General features: G+C 36.3%; 1 protein-coding gene across 1 annotated transcript; it reads right to left on the reverse strand.

Annotated features, from left to right (window-relative positions):
* Positions 1 to 357: 357 nt before the first annotated feature.
* Positions 358 to 19,846, reverse strand: LOC134741380 (proton-coupled amino acid transporter-like protein CG1139). Its single transcript, XM_063674142.1, has 9 exons — positions 19,719 to 19,846; positions 17,408 to 17,512; positions 13,152 to 13,302; positions 12,730 to 12,851; positions 10,285 to 10,369; positions 9,079 to 9,323; positions 8,521 to 8,733; positions 2,693 to 2,862; positions 358 to 682 (listed from the first exon to the last, which is right to left on the reverse strand). The coding sequence occupies exons 1-9, from the start codon at positions 19,736 to 19,738 to the stop codon at positions 441 to 443; spliced, it is 1,353 nt and encodes a 450-aa protein (XP_063530212.1). The 5' UTR covers positions 19,739 to 19,846; the 3' UTR covers positions 358 to 440.

Here is a 19,846-nt window from a genome sequence, read left to right on the forward strand (position 1 = left end):
TAGGTGCAAGTTTTTAAATAAAATAATGATATTTTCAACAGCAACATCCAAACTGTGCGGCGTATCCTGACGGAGTTCTTTGGGTGAGCATGCCTTATTGAAATTTCATTGTGCTGTATTTTTTCTTTTTCTTTGTGTATCTTCTTTAGTTAATTTCGAATTATAAGTTTACTATAGCTTTGGCGTGGAAATGTAGGAATCGTGCAATAGTGCTAACCACCAATTGTTTTTGTTAATATGTAGCTACTGGTGAGAACCTGTAATTGGCTTTTTGCATCATATTTACAAAACCTATAGACATGTAACAGCTGTTGGATCTCCGAATAATAATAAATAAATTAATATAGCGCACTAAAATAGCGTCACCCCGGCGGCCTTTACTAAAAGTTACCCGTATTGATGATCTACGCTGCTCAATTAGCTCCAAATACGAGTAAGTACTAAGAAAACTTTGTAACCATTTCAAAAATAGACACGTAGCAACCAGACACTAGAACCAGTAAGTAGAACAGCAACAACAGCATATTCTTCCACACCACTAGCAGATACGGGCCCAAGTTCCTGTCCCAGCGATGGGCGGTCTGCACCACCACCGGGATGAGGAGGCCCAGGGTTGAGAAGAAGATGGCACCCACCAGACCTATCAGCAGCTCCAAGTCGGGCACTGCGATGGCCAGGGTCACTGGAACAGATCATTTAAATCGAATTTATTATAATATTGTCTTCGGTTACAGCGATAGTTACTCATGAAATAAAACTGTGAAAACGGATTATATCGCGTATATTGAATTTATAATACATCCCGATGTTTCGAAACCTTTACACCGAATTTACTGATTGAAAATACATATTATTTGTGAACACGTGCCTAAATGAGACAAACTAAAGCCTTACCACGACTGCCTTAGCAATGTCAGTCTGACATACTTGCTAACGTCTGCGTAACGTACTTTCTATACATCTCGCTCGCGCCAATCAATATGCGAGTACGAGCGATATGCATAGAAAGTAAGTTACGCACACGCTAGCGAATATGTAAGTGTCAAACTGGTGGTGACCGTACTGGTTTCTTCGCGTTTTGCGTTAAAATTTCATTGGCGAATTTTGTTTTTTGTATTTTTTTTTGTATGATGCTTTAGATTTCAAGCAGCATTCGAACAAAAATATCTGATATTGTTTCTTACTCGTAAAGCATTTCGCTCTACTTGTTTTTACAAGCTTTTTATTAACTTGCAATGTATCTATGAACCTATGTATGTTTGTACGGGTCAAATCTTAATTGCAAGTTAAATTTGACCCACTTCCCGACTTCCAATGAGAAGCTGAAAATTTGCATACATAATGTAAGTCGAGCAACAATGCAATATTATGATACCATCGAGCTGATCTGATAATGAAGACAGGAGTTGGCCATAGGAACTCTGTGATAAAACAACGAAACCTAATTGTGTTTGGGGTTTTTAGAATTGTCTCGATGAGTATTAGTTTTCTGTGGAAAAAAAGTACACTCAGCGATAAAAGCTTGTACTAAAAATATAATAAAAAACATTATTTTTCAGTTATAAATTATATTCATTATTATTTCTAAAAATAATTGTTACTTTGAAGTTAGTATGAGAAATACAACCTGTAACGTATTAAACAATCCACTTTCCCTAAATGAGTTTTTTTTTCTTCTGAATCATTGAAGTTCAAATCAATCTAGTTTTTCAGTAAATTTTGGTAAATGTGATTTCGTAAGTGCTTTGGAATAATTTAATTTAATAGGAAAATGCCATGTAACAAAGCTTTGAGGAGTTTGAGGGCATTAGGTACTTATTAGTAATTATCCAGCCAACGTTCGAATCGCTCAAGCGTCGTGGCATCAGCACATGTAAGGTAAACTGAGTAGATGCTCGAGCGAAGCCCACAGCAAACATGTAACACGCTCAGTGCACGCTGTTCAATTCAAATACCTTTGGAAGCGCGGCACACTGTACGCTTCAACGAACACTCCGCGTACAAGACAATGACCGTGAATATAGACCAGCGTGCGCTATCCTCATTCTACAGTTTCCTGAGATCTTGAGCTTAAAATGGAGGCGGATTCTAAGTTTAACGTATTCCCGATTTAAGGATGACTAACGTTAGACCGGGCCGTGTACGGGCCGGAGCTTGCGGCGCTTACTTTTCTATGACATGACAGGTGATCACGTGATGCTTTCCACAGAAAATGAAGCGCCGGAAGCTCAGGCCCGGACACGGCCCGGTCTAACGTGAGTCATCCTTTATTTTGTTATTTTTCAAACGACTTTGACAGGACCTGTATTGCGTTTCACGCGCACCAACAAGCGCGAGCTATCGTATCATACCAATATCAAAACCAGGGCTCGGAACAGCTTTTTTAAAATCCCAAAATAACCCAATATTTTTAATTATTTTATGCTCTTTAAAGGACTGAATCATGTATTTAGGTAACATCTTCGTATTATTAGATTGTCCCATTAAAAATGAAATAATAAACCAAAGAGCGAAAAGGAACGTAATAATACCGGTATTTTTTGTATAAAGAAAAAACCGGTTCCTAGCCTTGTTCAAAACCCTAACAGATTTTAAAATCTAAATACCTGTCCTGGGCATCGGTTTGCTGAGGCCCTCCGAGTACCTACGTCAGCCAGTCTTATAAATGCATTCTGTATATATTTATATTTACCTGTGAAAGCGACACATAGTGTTCTGAGAACGACTTGTCCCAGATTATGGTAGTTCACAGATATGGAGCTCTGCACTCGAGTCCAGAGGATGTCCAACGGCGCGTACATCTGTAGGCAATATGTGAAGAATACCGCTACAGCCACCAGAATTTTCGCTACCATCGCCAGGCTGCGGAGAAAAATTAGACATATATTATTTTAGGGTTCCTTAGTCAACTAGAAACCCTTATAGTTTCGTCTGTTTGTCTCGCCGTTTGTCCGTCCGTGGCTTAGCCTGATCCTTAGTAGTGTTAGTTAGTACTAGAAAGCTGTAATTTGGCATGGGTGGGTATATAATTATATCAATCACGCTGACAAAGTAGTAAATTAATAAGTAAAAGAAAAAATAATGTACCTTCCCTACACGTGAAGTGGGGATGATTTTTGAACCGGCTTCAAAAAAGGAGGTTATCAATTCGACTGTATTTTTTTTGTATTAAGATACATACTTACATAACCTTTGAACTCCGTTATTTCTTTGAAACTTTGACCGATTTGAAAAATTATTAATCCAGCATGGTATCTTAAAGTAGCACCAGATGTAGGTACTGTAAAATCTAATAACTTTAACATTAACATTCTAATAACAACGGACGCTAGAAACTTAATGGTGCCTTTTTAAATTTACCTTTTACCGTTTCGAAAAGCGAAAAAATACTTAAACTTAGACATTATAAAATGTCTTACAAAAAGAAATTAATTTAGTTAATTATGAATTTGTTGAACCTACTCAAACTGGATCCGTTCAGGGGTAAATGTATCTTCATTAACCTTGGCTACATTCACCCTAACTCTCGTGCACGTGAATACTTAAACTTAAAGGGCCTGATTCAAATTTTAATATACGTCAAAAATTTGATCTAGATACTATATGGATCGGATCTGTCAGTGTCAAAAGTGACGTTTTTGTTTAAAGAATCGTCGCCTTTGACACTGACAGATAGGTCCGATCCATATCGTAGGTATCTGGATCAAATTTTTGACGTATAAAATTAGAATCAGGCCGTAAGATGCCGTAACTTCAGCTTCTCAGACGGGTATCGCGGATTATTGTTTTGAATTGTTTATTTTTAGTTAATTTTAACAACAACAAAAAAAAAAACGGCTCGGATATCTTTACGGAGTTCTTACATATTATTTATGGATTATTTTTGAAGATTTTGTATATAAGTTGATATAAAATATAATTCGATTCTTGTCTATTATGTATATTAAATTCGTATGTTATTTTCTAATAAATAATTTTGATCTCAAAATATAAAAAAAAAATGATGTTCCATGAAAATAAAAATTATGCATGTATATAAGCAATTTTCATATTTTTAGGTTTTGTGCACAAATTGTTACAAATTTTGAATTTCTTGCCGCTACTGTATGTAGTCTACTACAAACGGACCATTACTAAGCACAATTGTGTACCTCTTTTATATCGTACCTTTTTCCCCGCCTCTCTCAAAGCTTCATCAACTCATTTTTTTGTCAGAGTATTAACATTTTTTTAGCCTACTTTGGTGTCCCACTGCTGGGCAAAGGCCTCCCCTCGTTTTCTCCACTCGACCGGCATTTTCCCACCATTTGGGGTAGAATCAAGAATGCGTACAAGTCGTCCCGCCATCTTCATTTTGGTCAGTATTTACAATAAAGTCCAATTCGAACTTATATTTTGGTGTCTTTCGATTATGCGTCTCGCTCGCACCAAAACACGAACGAGTACTACTAGTACTAGCAAAATGCACAGAGATGTACAAGATACCCTATAAAAAGTATCTAAAATACAAAATACAAGATACTAGGAAGTCAAGTATCTAAGATATCAGATACAAGATACTTCTAGAAATGGTATTTGAAATACAAGATACGTATTTTCAAGATACTTTTTTTAAGATAAAATACTTTTTGACATATTTTTTTTTTGTTTTAAGGTTTATTTAATTTACGTTAATAAATTGTTTTACATAAAATGTAGTGTATTGTATTATTTATTGCAAAACATTCTGATTTTGGCTTAGTTTAGTGGTAACTAAACTATTATTATCTAACTATCAAATTGCCCAAATTGGGACTTAAGTAAGTAACACCAAATAATTGAATCGAAATCGAAGCAAAAGCAAGCAGCAAGCACAAACTCGTTTAATAAATTATAAATTAGATTTTTGTTAAATTAAGTATTTTAGGCATTTAGTCTTCAACTTTTTTATAGATAGATCGTTCAAATCATCCGAATTCCGAATCGATTTAAAAAAAAAACCGATACTCTTTGGCCAATACTAAATCTCTCCCTAGTCCTAATCATATCGCTGTGACGCGCGGTCTCTTAATTTGCTCTACGGTTAAATGACATTTAGGTGAGCGAGTCGGGCACATAAGAAACTTGAGACTTTCCTTCGCGATGAACTGCGAAAATTGTAGCCGCCTTAAAAGACGGTTACTATATTCAAAATTGATAGAAAAGTAAAGCTGCGTTTAGTTACAATTACAACACGCTGCGTGCATTTTGAAAATAAAACTTTACTGCGAAATTAATTATAAAAAGTATCTTGGTAAAAAAGTATTTACAAAATACTAAGATACCAACGGAAAGTATCTAAATACAAGATACAAGATAAATTTCTTAAAAGTATCTAAGATACAGATTGATTCCATTGTGTTATAAAAACCGGTCAAGTGCGAGTCGGACTCGCCCACCGAGGGTTCCGTACTTTTTAGTATTTGTTGTTATAGCGGCAACAGATGCAGATACAAAATACGTATTTTGTATCTTGTATCTGTATCTTAGATACTTTTATCTCAGATAAGTCACATCTCTAAAAATGCACGCGCAAAACCAACATCATTTTAATATCGGAACGAAAGTTGGAATTGTCCTCCATAGCCAGGTAAAACGTAACGACCTCGTTCCGTTGTTTACGATGATGTTTAATCATTCATCTTATCTGTGTCTGCTATAAACATTATGTTTGGTTATTACAAAAGGTAACGGACGATTAAATTTAATTTCCCTACAGACTCGTGAAAGGATTGATCACTAAACATCTTGTTTGCCACATATTTTGATTAAGGTGTAGAGTTAGTGAAGTTAGGGCTTGTAGAGTTAGAAGTATGGATGGTATAGAAAGGATGCCAATCTCTTATGGCAGAATTGTTGAAAAAGTGACCGCTTTCAGCTTTAAATAATAGTTCCTAATCCCCCCGGTGGCGCTAGTTAGGCTCTGGGACATGAGTATAACATGAACCAACAAATAACCCGACCAAATTACGTAGGTTGTTTTTGGTAGTATTTCGGTGTATGGTGGCGCCGCCTAATTACTGTTTTTTGATGGACACTTTTCATACATAGAGATTTGGCTCCTTTATATAGTCTCCATGGTTAGAAGGTTGGCTCTACATGAAATCTGATAACTTTTTGACAGTGCGAGATATATGGATAATATTTTACCTGAAACTGTTTTTGGTGGGATTTCACTACTTTTTGTAGGTTACTCTCAATCTTCCATCCCCTAATTTAAAGTAAGGGGGGTGATTTAATAAAAATCCTGAAATACGTATTTTATTATTTATAACAAGGAGTCCATATCAATTTTCAGTTCATGTTTTAGATTTTTTTTGTTGTTTGTGTTTTAATACTAAGTAGCTTGCATACCAAATTTCAGCTTCCTAGGACTTCAGGAAGTACCCTAAGAATTTTGATGATCATCAGTGAGTGAATAACGAAATCGGAGTTATTTAGACATCAATAAAATCTAAAGTATAAGAGCTATGCAATTTAAACTTTTTATGTCTGTTAAGTCCACTATTGACATCATATCCTGAGAATTTGCTGGTATAATCCAAAACCAAGTTATGAGGTTATATTTTTTTAAAGTGCATTTTAGACCAATGTTTGTGTTTTTTTTATCGAGCGAAAGTCGAAAACTTAGGATTCGAATCGTTGAAGTTCCTAGACAAAGGCCTCAAGATTGCTAATTAAATTTTTGGCAACCGTATTGTGTTTTAAAAAAGCTCTACGACTTTTGAAAAACTCCGTTCTCTGAGCCTACTGCACCTCAAGGAGTAAATTCCAAAAACAAATAGAAAATAAGTTCAAGAAATTGTGTCAACCTGCTTTAAAATAAACGTGGTCGTTACATTGCTAACGATAACATAAAGTTTACCGCCACTTTATTTTATCGTCTCAATAAAAATTCAAAGTTACCTTGGCGATAAAGGGCTAGTAATTTTACCTATTGACCAGCATACACTGTTAGTCGCTTTTTCATACCGCAGTAACTTTGTCGCCTTTTGTATTAATGGGGTTTGTTTGCTTCAAATCCGGTAGTTCTGATTTTTTACAGACTTGTTTATGATGTTGGCTCTATGAATAATCCAAGTTTGAGACCTCGAGCGCCGAACGCAACTTTGTCAAAAATCGAAAAAAACCGCGAAAATTTCGGACAAAAGTGCATACTCACTGCATTCATTACATAGCCTACGAATACAAGTTCAAAAAATTATAAATTTTGAAAGGCTTTATCTTGGAAACTATTAAATCTACAGAGCCAATTCGAGTCGCGTATTGTAGCAAATTTAGTCTACTTTAAAATCGTCCTGAGAAATTACTATAAAAAACTAGTCCTAGAGCGTCTTCCTCCCGGCCTAGACAATGAATGTAATAATTTTCGAAATCCGCAGTCCTTACTGCCTAGAAAACTATATCCATAACGATTTTACGAAAAAGTACAAAATGTCAACCATCTTGGATTCGAAAATGGTCAATATTTTCAAAATCTGTACCCCATGAACCTAGAAAACGATATCCATAACGACATTTACGTAAAAGTACAAGTTTTCCAGCTTGAATTTGAAAATGATCATCATTTTTTAATCCGCACCCTCTACAACCTATAAAACTGACGACTTTTAGGAAAAAGAACACGTGGCAAATTCCGTACCCCTGAAAACCTGGAAACAATATATTATATCCATGATGACTTGATGTTTTTACGATAAAGTACATGTAGGCTCAGCCCAAATTTTAGGGCTTATGCATATGAAAAAACTCCAAAAAAAAAACTTGTCTTCGTGATTTTTCGATATTTAATTGCTATTCTTCTAATCGGGAAAAAAATACCAAGAGGACTAGCCAACCAGCAATTAGGTTCACGTATTTCCTTTGGACACAACCAAAGTTAAGGGCTAATAAAGCCCAATCGCATAGCTATATTCTATTCCCTATACCCTCTCGCGCACGAGAGGAGGCCTGTGCCCAGCTGCTGTGCTGTGCTGTGGACATATATAGGCTGAATTATTATTATAATATATGTGTGATAAAATAATTACTTATATATGTGTCGTCATATGTAAGACATTGTTTCCTACTTTAAACGTGTTAACCATATACATATATAGGTATATTACTTCGTAAAGAACGGCCTTACGAGCACTACGAATGGGGCCGATACATTGGAGTCAAAATCGCATTTAGTTACACCAGCGCGCTCAGTCGTGTGGCGAAATGCGCAGTGGAAAGGAGTTATCATTGGTGTAAACAAAGTATGAGCGTATGCATACAATTCTTACCGAACACCACCCTTTCCACTGCGCAATTCGCCGCACGACTGAGCGCGCTGGTGTAAATAAATGCGATTTTGACTCCAATGTATCAGCCCCATTCGTAGTGCTCGTAAGGCCGGTCTATACGATGTAGTAATATATATGTTAACAGTTAACACTTTCAGCGCCAAGCGCCCCATTTTTAATACAAACACCCACCTAGCGGGTTCTTGGCAGTGAATGTGTTAAGAAAACTCACATTTCATCCTGTGGGAGATTCAGAGTGACGCTTCCTTGAGCCTCGTCGCCGTACTTCAAGAAGCCGAACAGGCCCACTACACTGTATAGGGTAGCTACGAAGACCATGGTCACGTTCAGTACCCCAGGGCACCCGAGGAAGTGTTTCGGGTTCGCCATCTCGTTCTCGACGGGCATGACTACGTTGATGCCCTCCATCGCGAAGATGGCTGTGCTGAAAGAATGGAGGCTTGGACGAATAAAACACTCCGCACTTGTATCGTAAATAACTATTATTACACAACAAGCATTTTGTTTCTAACTCATTATCTCATTAAGTACTTATTTCTTATTTCAGTAACTAATGTAAAAACTATAACTTCGTTACAATGAAACGTTGATACCTTATCTGTCATTACGTATTTAAAAATATCCTGTGTTTTTATATACGTCATTATGACGAAACCGACATAAATTGTACGCTCCCTGCTCATCAGGCATCTAGCTTGGACTTATTGGTCCCCGTGAGATGTCGAATACTATCAATGACAAGTTATGATTACGAATAACACAATCTCACCTTAAAAACAGGGGCCATTGGGTGACTCCAACTGCCAATTTTTCCGGCCCCACGCTCGGTATCCCCTGGAACGTGTAGTAAGAAGTAATAAGAAAGGTCAGAAGGAGACAGAGGTTGGCTAGAAGGGAGAAAGGGACCAGGAATTTGAGATGACGGATCTGGGAGGTCAGGATGAGCGGGAGTAGAAGGAAACAGCAGTAGGTTTTGACGGAGTACACGTGAGATGGGTAGAAGTGGTCGCAAATCTGCAAAGAGAAGAAAAAGTGTCTTGTCATGTGGACAGTCAGGATCAAATATATAGTGACGACCAAAGTGAATAAATGAATAAATTACATATATATGTATATTTGGCATACATATATGTATAAATTATTCATTTTATTTTTAATAATTATTAAAATTAAAATGAATAAAAAATAAACTCGATAATATGATTATAAAATAAAATAAAAATAAAAACCCGTTCTGTGAGTTGATTATAATTCAATTTAATAAGTAAGTGCTTAAAGATTGATTGATTAATTTAATATAATAATAAAGATATATTAAATATTATATTTATTAATTATTTACAGAAAATAAATATCACACGTGTTTTTAATAAAATAAAAGTTGTCATAATCTAGCGCAGATGAAATTTGTAGTATTCAACAGTGAGCTATGAAAAGGTTAAGCACCACTCAATAGAGTTAGACCAAGATAAGTCTGCAACGATTTTGATAGCATACGCAGTGCTAGTGTTATTTTTACGTCATAATTTCATAGAAGTTTGACGTTTAAAATAACACTTATAATGCGTATGCTATCAAAATCGTTGCAGACTTTTCTTTCTTTTTCTAGTTCGGTAATGCGGCCTCCCGATTCGGTATTATGTGCAAATCACGTTTCTTAGTTCGGTAAATGGTACAAATCAAGAAAAGCGGTTGAAATGATTAAAAAAAATGTCTAATCATTTCAGTAATTTATACGTATATTTACACGAAGTAAAATTTATCGAAGTTTCTATTCAAGTACTGATCATACTCGTATGAACATACCAGACCTTATAAAAAAATGAAATCTACATACAGGTCTTAAGTATTCGGAGAACCGTACATTTACCTTATTTAGATACTTACCCCCCACGTTGCACAATGTACTATAATGTGTCTGTGCCTCACGGAAGTTTTGTTATTAAATGTTGTTAATAGTGATAAAGATACTTACATCTTTGAGCGAGGAGGCGATGAATATTACGTAGACACTCGTTCCACCCAAGCAAACTCCGGCCATAGCAAAGTCAGCAAAGTGTCTGTGGAACAAAATCATTAAACATTACAAATTTACGAATTATTAAGAGGATAGTGGACGACCGCTTCCCCGTACAAATATAGTCCCCATTTTGCTATCTGGATATTTATGTTATGGAGAATATTTTTACACTGTCGTCAACTTAGTAACTTTAATATACGCGATATAATCCGTTTTCATAGTTTTATTTAATGAGTAACTATCGCGGTAACCGAAGACAATATTCTGTCGTAAACTTTTTTCTTAATATCAAAGATCTTCACCCGATGGGCTGTATTAGGGGGTTAATTTTGCCAAAATTTGCGAAGTGACAATTTGATTAAACTTCTTTATGATATTATTAGCCAATAAAAAACGTTTGCCAAATGATAATTTGACCAAATAAATTAAATGCGAAGTGTAAATTTGCTAGATTCATTCCGGAAATGAAACTACTGCGATAAGTTTGTTGTGAAGTGAAATTTGGCGAAGAGTATTTGGCCCAAAGGGATGCATACCACCACCGGTACACTACCGAGAGTACCGAGTACCTTTTAGAGGTAGGAGCCTTCTTTTCTCCAAAATTTTCTCTAAAATTCGAATATTTAAATTAAATTTTAAAATTAATATTGTTTAACTAACGCATGAAGAGCGGCTCGCCGAAAAGGGCAATAAGAAACCTAACTAATATGCTTTTTTGTTTATACTAGTGTATATATGTAATCCTGAGGTTACATATATTTAATCATTTATTTATTTGCGTTAAGAAAGGTTATATATACAAGTTGTTTCTGTAAAATATACATTTTCAAGTCCCATCTTTCTTAACTGACCATGCAGCATGCAAATTTTTAGTGTAATATATACCTAACTAAACATACTTAAACAAGTTTTGTACAAATTAAATATCAACAACAATAAAATAAAAGTACACTGTCATTATGAAAATTCTCACACAAAACTATACTTCACTTAACATAAATTAGCTAGATTGTTGATTAACTAGGTGATTAATAAAATAAAATGTCGATAGGTTAATAGAATAACATGTCTATAGGTAGCTGCCTAATTTGCCTGTGAAACCAACAAACTTTTATAACATTGAAAAGTAAACAAACAAGAATGGTCATGTTTGTTTACTTTTCAATTTTGGAATGTTTCGCTTCCTCGCGTATTAATATAAGCACGAGCTGTTAAACAACATATTTACCCCTTGTGAGATTCACAAACTGTGTGCATATCAATCTTATCACACCCCGCGATGTTGAAAAGCTTTAAAGAATCTTAAAGCTAAAAGCTCAGTAGGACCGGATAGTATAAAAAAACGCATTCAGAACAATTCAAAACTCCATAGAACAATAAGGTAAAAATAAGAGTAAAAATTTAAATATAATAAAATTAAACTTATACTAATAGTTGCTCAGTCGATAGGTATGACTAGTCTCATTAGCATTATTATTACGATGTACAGTCAAGGGCATAAATATATATACATTCCCAAAGTTTCAAAAATATGTGTACGCTCTTACACGTTAGACAATAAAGTCGTGTTCACATATTTTTGAGCCATTTGTCTGGATCGATATTTTTGCCTTCGACTACGATAATTATTTTATAACTTACAAGTTTACTTTTACTTTTTGTTCTCGTTCTTATGAACGGATGACCAGTAACAGAATATTGGGCTGTTTAGGTTCTCGGAGATAGTCCTAAGTATGCGATTTTATGAACTTCTCAATCTCTCCCAGAAACCTGCAACCCGACTTCTGATAACGGCGAAGAAGTCGCCTATTATACTCCAACCTTATATACTAAAAATCACTTTTTACACCCAATATTGTACATTTTTCTATTGTCAATTGCGACTGGTGTGTATTCTAAGCGGTGGAAGCTTTCTCCAGTAACTGCGATCTCTAAATCTAGTAATATTTCAAGTGTAGAGAAATACCGGCCCATAGCCATACTTTCTTCGTTAGCGAAGTTGTTTGAATCAGTCCTGAAGGCATTCCTTTGTGACAATTGTAACGCATAGCACGGCTTTAGGTCGAAACAATCAGTGGACGCCAACGTCGCCAACCTGTTGACGGCGACCAACATAATTTCAGAACATTTAGATAGAGGAACACGGGTTGATGTCCTCTGTTTTGACCTCAGCTAAGTTTATTACTGACGCGATTTGAGGTAAATCACCAAAGAGTATTTGCATTATAAATATTTATATTATTAATATTTTTAAATGATTCCTTACATTGTTCGAGAAAATACATATGCCTCATTAAAATTAAATTATAGTATAGATTATAGTATAGATATTATACGTACAAATTCCTTCGCAAAAAATTATTAGTCGTGGAATAAGATTATTTACAACGGTTAACTCACCTTACATGTGTAGAAAATTTCCTAATCATCTTTGGACCATGTTTAAAAGCCTTTTCACACGTCTCGGCGTAGCTCAACGAAGCTACTCTGCTTTCTTCACACAGTGCTCGTGACGTCGATACCTTTAAATGAATTGTTAAAATAAAAATAACTAGTTAGTCTTAAAACACTGACGACAAAATTAAGATCCAAAATATAAAATATTTTTTCTTTTTTTAAGTTGTAGACGCGAGACGCAATGCGCGCGTAGCAAGAAGAACACCGGTCTCTAAGCGGGGATAATTACGCAATATGCTTCACTGAACCTGGCATCTACATTTTAACGGTCATGACGCCGAAATGCTTAAAGGTGGCTGGTGCAATTAATCCTGAGCAAGCAAAGATTTTTGAAGACGAAAGGAAAAAGATTATACTATACTCACTAATATGTGGACGCAGTGTGTAGCGATAAGTGCGACTAGGGTTGTGCCGAAGACGCCGGGAATTATGCCGATGTGTTTAAACGCGGCCGGCATCGCGAGCAGCCCTGAGCCCAGCGAGGACTTTAAAAGATGGAAGAAAGAGCCAACTGTCCTGTAAAAAGGATATTACTATGTAATTCGATAGGCGCTTAGTGTATAAATAAAATCTGTTTTTGGAAAATATTACAAATCGTAAAAAAATCACTGTTTCTTTATCTTAGGTTTGGTGCCACACAATTGCACAGCTGGATGCCAAATTTCAACTTGCTAGGTCATCTGGAAGTGGGTTAGGTTTTTGATAGTAGGTGAGTCAGTCAGTCAGTGAGAAAAATCATCTATGATTAGAGATCGGTTGAGCTGTATTCATGGAATTAGGGGTTCTAGTTAGCCTTAATAAATGAACCAAATTTCATGTTTTTATGTTTTAATAGATTTTGAGTTACGAAGGACTCAAAAGTGGCTCCAAATGGTTCGTGTCATACAAAGATAGATATAACTCCGTAATAGATGGATACAGTCGAAGGAAAAAACGTGCCGAAAATTTGATTCTCGATCAGATGGCGCCACTACCTTTGGCCTACTCTCGTATAGAGGGCGTTGACGGTTTCGTTTGTTATTTAACAATTTTAACGCATATCAGTGAAAAAACATGGATCAAAATCAAACACAAATATAATTACAGAAATAAAAAAAAATCATTTATCCATATTTAAATATGTTTTATCGTATTTTTATAAATCTTCATTTTTAGTTTTGAAGTGTGTCGATAGATGGCAGTGAATTTACTGTGGTTACAAAATTTACTATGACAGTACCGCTCTATTCTATTATATCCTCTTTGGTGTAATATAAAAGAAGCAGGCATTTAAAGAATGGCAGAGTGTTGAAACTGGGCAGGAAGTTGAGAAGGAAATAAAGAGGACAGACAGCACAGGACAATTTGTACGAGTCTTTAAATAGCCCTAAAGGCGAAAAGCAGCTGTACCGCCTAGCGAAAGCGAGAGAAAGAAGTTCTCGGGATATGGCTCATATAAAATGTGTGAAAGATGATGCAGGTAAGGTGATTACGAAAGATGAAGCGATAAAAGAACGTTGGAAAGTCTACTTCGAAAGGTTGATGAATGAAGAAAATGAATGGGGCAGGGTGCTAGAGCACAGGCTGATAAATATGGGTGCAGTGAAAGAAATATGTATGGATGAAGTAAGAACGGCTGTGAGAAGTATGAAAAATGGAAAATCTGTAGGACCAGATGATATACCAGGAGAGGTATGGAAGTTATTGCGTGAGGATGGATGTATGTGGCTGACTTTATTCTTCAATAAGTTGTTGCATGACGAAACAATCCCCGACGAATGGTGTGACAGTTTGCTGGTGCCCATTTTTAAAAACAAAGGAGATGTACAGGAATGCAACAACTATAGAGGAATAAAGCTCATGTCACATAGCATGAAAATATGGGTAAAAGTGATAGAGAGACGCCTGAGAGATGAGTGATATAACACAAAACCAGTTCGGGTTTATGCCGGGGAGAGGTACAACAGACGCCATTTTTGCACTTCGCCAAATGTGCGAAAAATACAGACATGCCAAAAAGAACCTGCATATGGTGTTTGTTGACCTCGAAAAAGCATACGATCGAGTACCCCGAGAGGTTTTGTGGTGGGCTCTGAAAGAGAAATGCGTGCCTGGGAAGTATGTGGAGCTAATCCGGTCAATGTACAACCGATGTTGTACACGCGTCCGGTCAGCCGCTGGCACCACCGACAGGTTCAGTGTCACAGTAGGCTTGCACCAGGGATCGGCTTTAAGCCCTTACCTCTTCCTGCTAGTTATGGACGCTCTGTCGTCGGACATACAGGAGGAGGCACCTTGGTGTATGCTGTTTGCTGATGACATTGTGCTTGTAGGTGAAAACGAACTAGAGGTGCAGAGCAGACTTGAGAAATGGCGGCAAAAATTGGAGAATGTTGGCAGTAGTCAGCAGATCTAAAACAGAACACATGTTCTGCGATTTTGGCGGTCTCTCCAGTTTTGCTGCCATAGAACTCGATAGCGTTACATTGCCGGTCTGCTCCGACTTCAAGTACCTCGGTTCGCTCGTACAGTGCGATGGCGATATTGACCGTGACGTGAAAAACCGGATTAGCACAGGATGGATGAAATGGCGACAGGTTACGGGAACCATTTGTGACGCCCGTATGCCCCTTCGGTTGAAGGGTAAAATTTATAAAACGATCATAAGACCTGTCGTCATGTATGGATCAGAGTGTTGGGCCCTAAAGGTGAGGGATGAAAAGAGATTGCATGTAGCGGAGATGAGAATGTTAAGGTGGATGTGTGGCGTGACGAGAATGGATAGGATAAGGAATGAGTATATAAGAGGAAGCCTGAAAGTTGCACCCATAACAGAAAAAGTAAGGACAAATCGCCTAGCATGGTACGGGCATGTGATGCGGAGGGATGAAAGTCATGTGACAAGAAAGGTATTAAGAATGAATGTGGAGGGAAGTACGAGGAGAGGAAAACCGAGGAAAAGGTGGATGGACTGTGTGAAAGATGATATGAAACTAACGCAAGTGAATGATGAGATGATGGGTGACAGAGATGTATGGAAGAAAAAGACATGCTGCGCCGACCCCAAGTGAATGGGACAAGGGCAAGCGAATGATGATGATGGTGTAATATAACACAAGGCCGTTGCGTCGCCAGTTATCTTCTTTTGAACTTGGCTTGACACGCTGCCTGGTGGACGTACCTGATATAAATGAGGACGGTCTTTGTTTACCTAAGGCAAATTTTAAAGCGGAGCAAAGGACGCCCAACACTCCTCTTTGCACCGCAACGGCCCACTAAAATGAGTTCTTAGACAGTGCTGCTATTTATGCCGGTATCTCTTTTTAAGTATTCTTGTGATGCCTAATAGTGCCTGCATTCACATCTAAAGAAAATAACTAAATATAAAAAAAAAACGAATTGAACAAAATTTTACCTAGGTAAATCGTACTTTATCCGTCTAAGATAACATGTAGGCGAAGTTGCGTTGGAGAACATACGTATTCTAAAATGCCTGTCTATTCATACATGTGTACCTAAAGAGTAAAATAAACATGACGCCTTCACGAGTTTCATGACATGCGTATTAACTTATTTACATATATCTCCTTATTTAAATGGGCTTCTTAGAAATCATAATTATAACAAAAGTCACATCATTTATTAAAATATAGCTCTGTGTTTTATTTGTATTTTATTCAGTTGTTCTTTTTGTATTTTAGAATTGCTGTTAATGAAAATTTTAATCTGAGAAATTCTTCGTGTAGTAATAAGTTACTCGTGGGCTCAGCCATCAACAAAGTTACGATAGCCTTCACTTATATTTTTATAATGAAGCCTTAAGGATGACTCACGCTATAACGGCCTGGGTTCGGGACACTTCGATTTCTATGACAGGTGATCGGTGATCATGTGATGCTTTCTATAGAAAACTGAAGTATCGAACGCCATGGCCCGGCGCCGGCGGGTCCGTTCTATTTAGCGTGAGTCATCCTTTTAATTCTTGTACGTCGGATTGCATTTAGTAATATCAATTTAATCGATTTCATACTTATTTTACGGTTGATTAAAGAAAAGCATTTCATATATAATAATGTCATTACCTGGGTTTAACGCGATTGAATTTCATTATTTTATATTTTTTTCCGACGTTTCAGCTAGGATGCACTGTGGTCACGGAAGATTGACGTCCGAGTAAAATGTCAATTGAGATATTGGTAAGTTAAACACCCGTACCCGTACCCGTCTTCCCTGATATTAATTATGTGTACAAAACGCGTGAGTTTAAAGTGTTATAAAGCATTTCATATAGTCGACGTCAATAGTTTTTATCACAGTTGTGTGGTTATTAAAAATACTGACAAAAAGTTTCACAATTAAATAAGATAAGCAATCTGTAAGTAGGCCTTAAGGGCTCATTCACAAGTCAATTTACTATATATAAACTGAAAGAAATGTCATTATACTACGAAAAAGACAAGTGACCAAGGCCTATGTAGTGCCCGTAGTAGTTTTCTACTTGAAATAAGTATAAACAAATTAAAATGTTTTCTAAAAAATATTTAAATTGTTCTAATAAATATTAGTTAGTAGTTGTAATTCGTTCTAATAGTATCAATTTATATTTTGAATTTATTTTTACGTGTTAGTATTAAGTACTTACGAAGTAGGGTGTGTGACCTTTCTGTGCTCAAATGGGTCATATTTGCTGTCTGTTCCCAACTGGTCCTCTCGTGCCAATGTGATTGTCGACCGAGTCTGGTATTTACTATGACAAGAAAAACAACATTTATGTTAATCAACATGGATAGAGTAAAGAAAAAATAGGGGCGGGGCCATTTTGGGACTTGGCCATTTTTGGTTGTTTACCTATCTCTCTCCGAAAACTTTAAAGCCGATTATTAATATCCCGAAATTTTCATTTGACCGAACGCGTTTTTTTTAACCTAACCCAATGGCTTATACAGGATGCCTTTCTAAAAGTTTGGAAAATTAAACGGTTTTTGAAAAAAAAAACGCACTCGATCAAATAATCTTACCTTGACCTTAGCAACCCTGTATTATTATTTAAATTATATTTGTTGTTGTTTTTTATTTTAGCATAGTGTATCCTTTAGGTAGAAACATTTATTTGTAAAAGGATACTTTATTACTTTATTATATAGGTATATTTTTTCTAAGACTAACTTTAATGTCAAACTTAGGGTAAGCATAGTAAGATAGCAACTTAAGTAGGTGCATACAATTGTAAAAAAGAGCGCTTTCTCGCCAACAAACTGCATATGCAGTTTGGCGAGTAATTTTGAAATTAATTATGTATGTGCCTTTGAAAAAAAAAATGAAAAAAAAAATGAAAATGCGGCAAATGTAACGTCGGGCAAACACATTTCGAAGTTACGACATATAACCCTTTTGATTTCCGGATTGCGAACGTCCTCCTCCTTTTTACGTTCAGACGGCATTTAACGTTCATAAGCGCATTGTAATATGCGTACTTGAAAAATAAACTTACGTCGTCGTTGTTGTGTCTACGTCGGTGGCAAACAAGCATACGGCCCGCCTTATAGTAAGCGGTCACCGTAGCCTATGGACGCCTGCAACTCCAGAGGTGTTACCTGCCACACCCTAACACCCCGCACCCTCGTTAAGCTCTGGCAACCATACTCACCGGCAGGAACACAACACGACGTAGGGTCTAGTGTTATTTGGCTGCGGTTTTCTGTAAGGTGGAGATCCTTCCCCAGTTGGGGTCTGCTCTAGATCTGGAATGACATCCGCTGTGCTGTGCCCTACCACACAACGCGATATGACATTCACAGTACCTCTACCTCTCTTTTGGACGTAGTTTAAATAAGGACATACCAGGGTCCCAAAGGTTTGAAGTGAGTTAAAAATTAACGAAATTGCGTAATATGTATACCGCTACTATAACAAAAATACTGTTAGTTAACTAATTAGGTAACAAGTTATATTATTGATTGAAGCGTTACCGAAGGTCTCCGTTTTGACTTGGGCAATCTGCTTTCGTATGTTCTCCTCTAACAGGTCGCAATTCTCAACCGATTCTTGTGAAATTTTGTGAACAGATTCAATGATTAAATAGTATTTTTAGATTTTTTTTTAAATGGCGGAGCCGTAATAGCTCGCGCTTAAACAAATAGTCGTATCGATATCATATGATTTTTTTTCTTCTTGATACATGTTTACAGATTCAATGGCAAAAAATGCAGAAAATTCGTATCGCTGGTTTAGGTGGTATTTAGATATTTAGTTTTTATTCGAGAATAAGTAGCCGAATTTCGTCAGTTAGCTAAGTGCTATCATGGCGCAGATTGCAAACAGTCACTTTAAATTAAAGCATAGAGGTCTCTGGTTCGATCTCCAGTAGTAGGTAATTGTATGCTGTGACAATATAACTTTTTATATTATTACACTTAAATTAAATTTCGTATTGTTGATTGTTCAAGTGAGCGGAAAGGGTGGCTTAAGCGTATTCGTTTCATTTTAACAACCTTTTATTCAAATTGCCCTAAATAAATTATGTTTTCTTTTTAATCAATTTTGTTTTTAATTCAAATTATTATTAACGGCGGAGCCATTTATTTATTCAGTTTTAAGCTATGTCTAAAGTTGAATAGATCTGATGTTCCATAGATAAGAGGTAATTCAATCATAATGAACTATCTGTCTTGGTTGGTTACACCTAACGAAGTCGTAAATATAATGACGATAAGTTAAATACATACTAGCAAGAAGCTATTGTATCATAGTCATATCTTTAATTAACAGGGCTATTTTTACATGAATAAAATTTGATTCATCATCTTTACACTCGGTTTAAATTATACCGTAAAACATTAATAAATTCAATATCCTCAAAAATATTTGTCACGGTATTTCATTCCAACGATTTGTAAAAATGACGAGGACTGATGAATTTTCGTTAACATTTGCCAATTAAAAAGCAACCTTACCTTAATTCATTTAAATCCATGTTTGCACGCTGAAATCACACAAATGTTAATCCCGTTATGGCGGGGTTTTTACATTTCGTTTGTTACAAGCGATTGGCGGCGAAGAATGGCCGCTATCTACTGAGCAC

This window comes from Cydia strobilella, chromosome 5 (genome assembly GCF_947568885.1).
Source record: "Cydia strobilella chromosome 5, ilCydStro3.1, whole genome shotgun sequence".
Taxonomy (NCBI): Eukaryota; Metazoa; Arthropoda; class Insecta; order Lepidoptera; family Tortricidae; genus Cydia; species Cydia strobilella.

Coding starts and splice junctions, on each gene's coding strand:
- LOC134741380 (XM_063674142.1), bottom strand. CDS start 19,738: ATGGATTTAAATGAATTAAG. Junction 17,513..19,718: donor ATGGATTTAAATGAATTAAG/GTAAGGTTGCTT, acceptor TTCTTGTCATAG/TAAATACCAGACTCGGTCGA. Junction 2,863..8,520: donor AATCTCCCACAGGATGAAAT/GTGAGTTTTCTT, acceptor TTTTCTCCGCAG/CCTGGCGATGGTAGCGAAAA.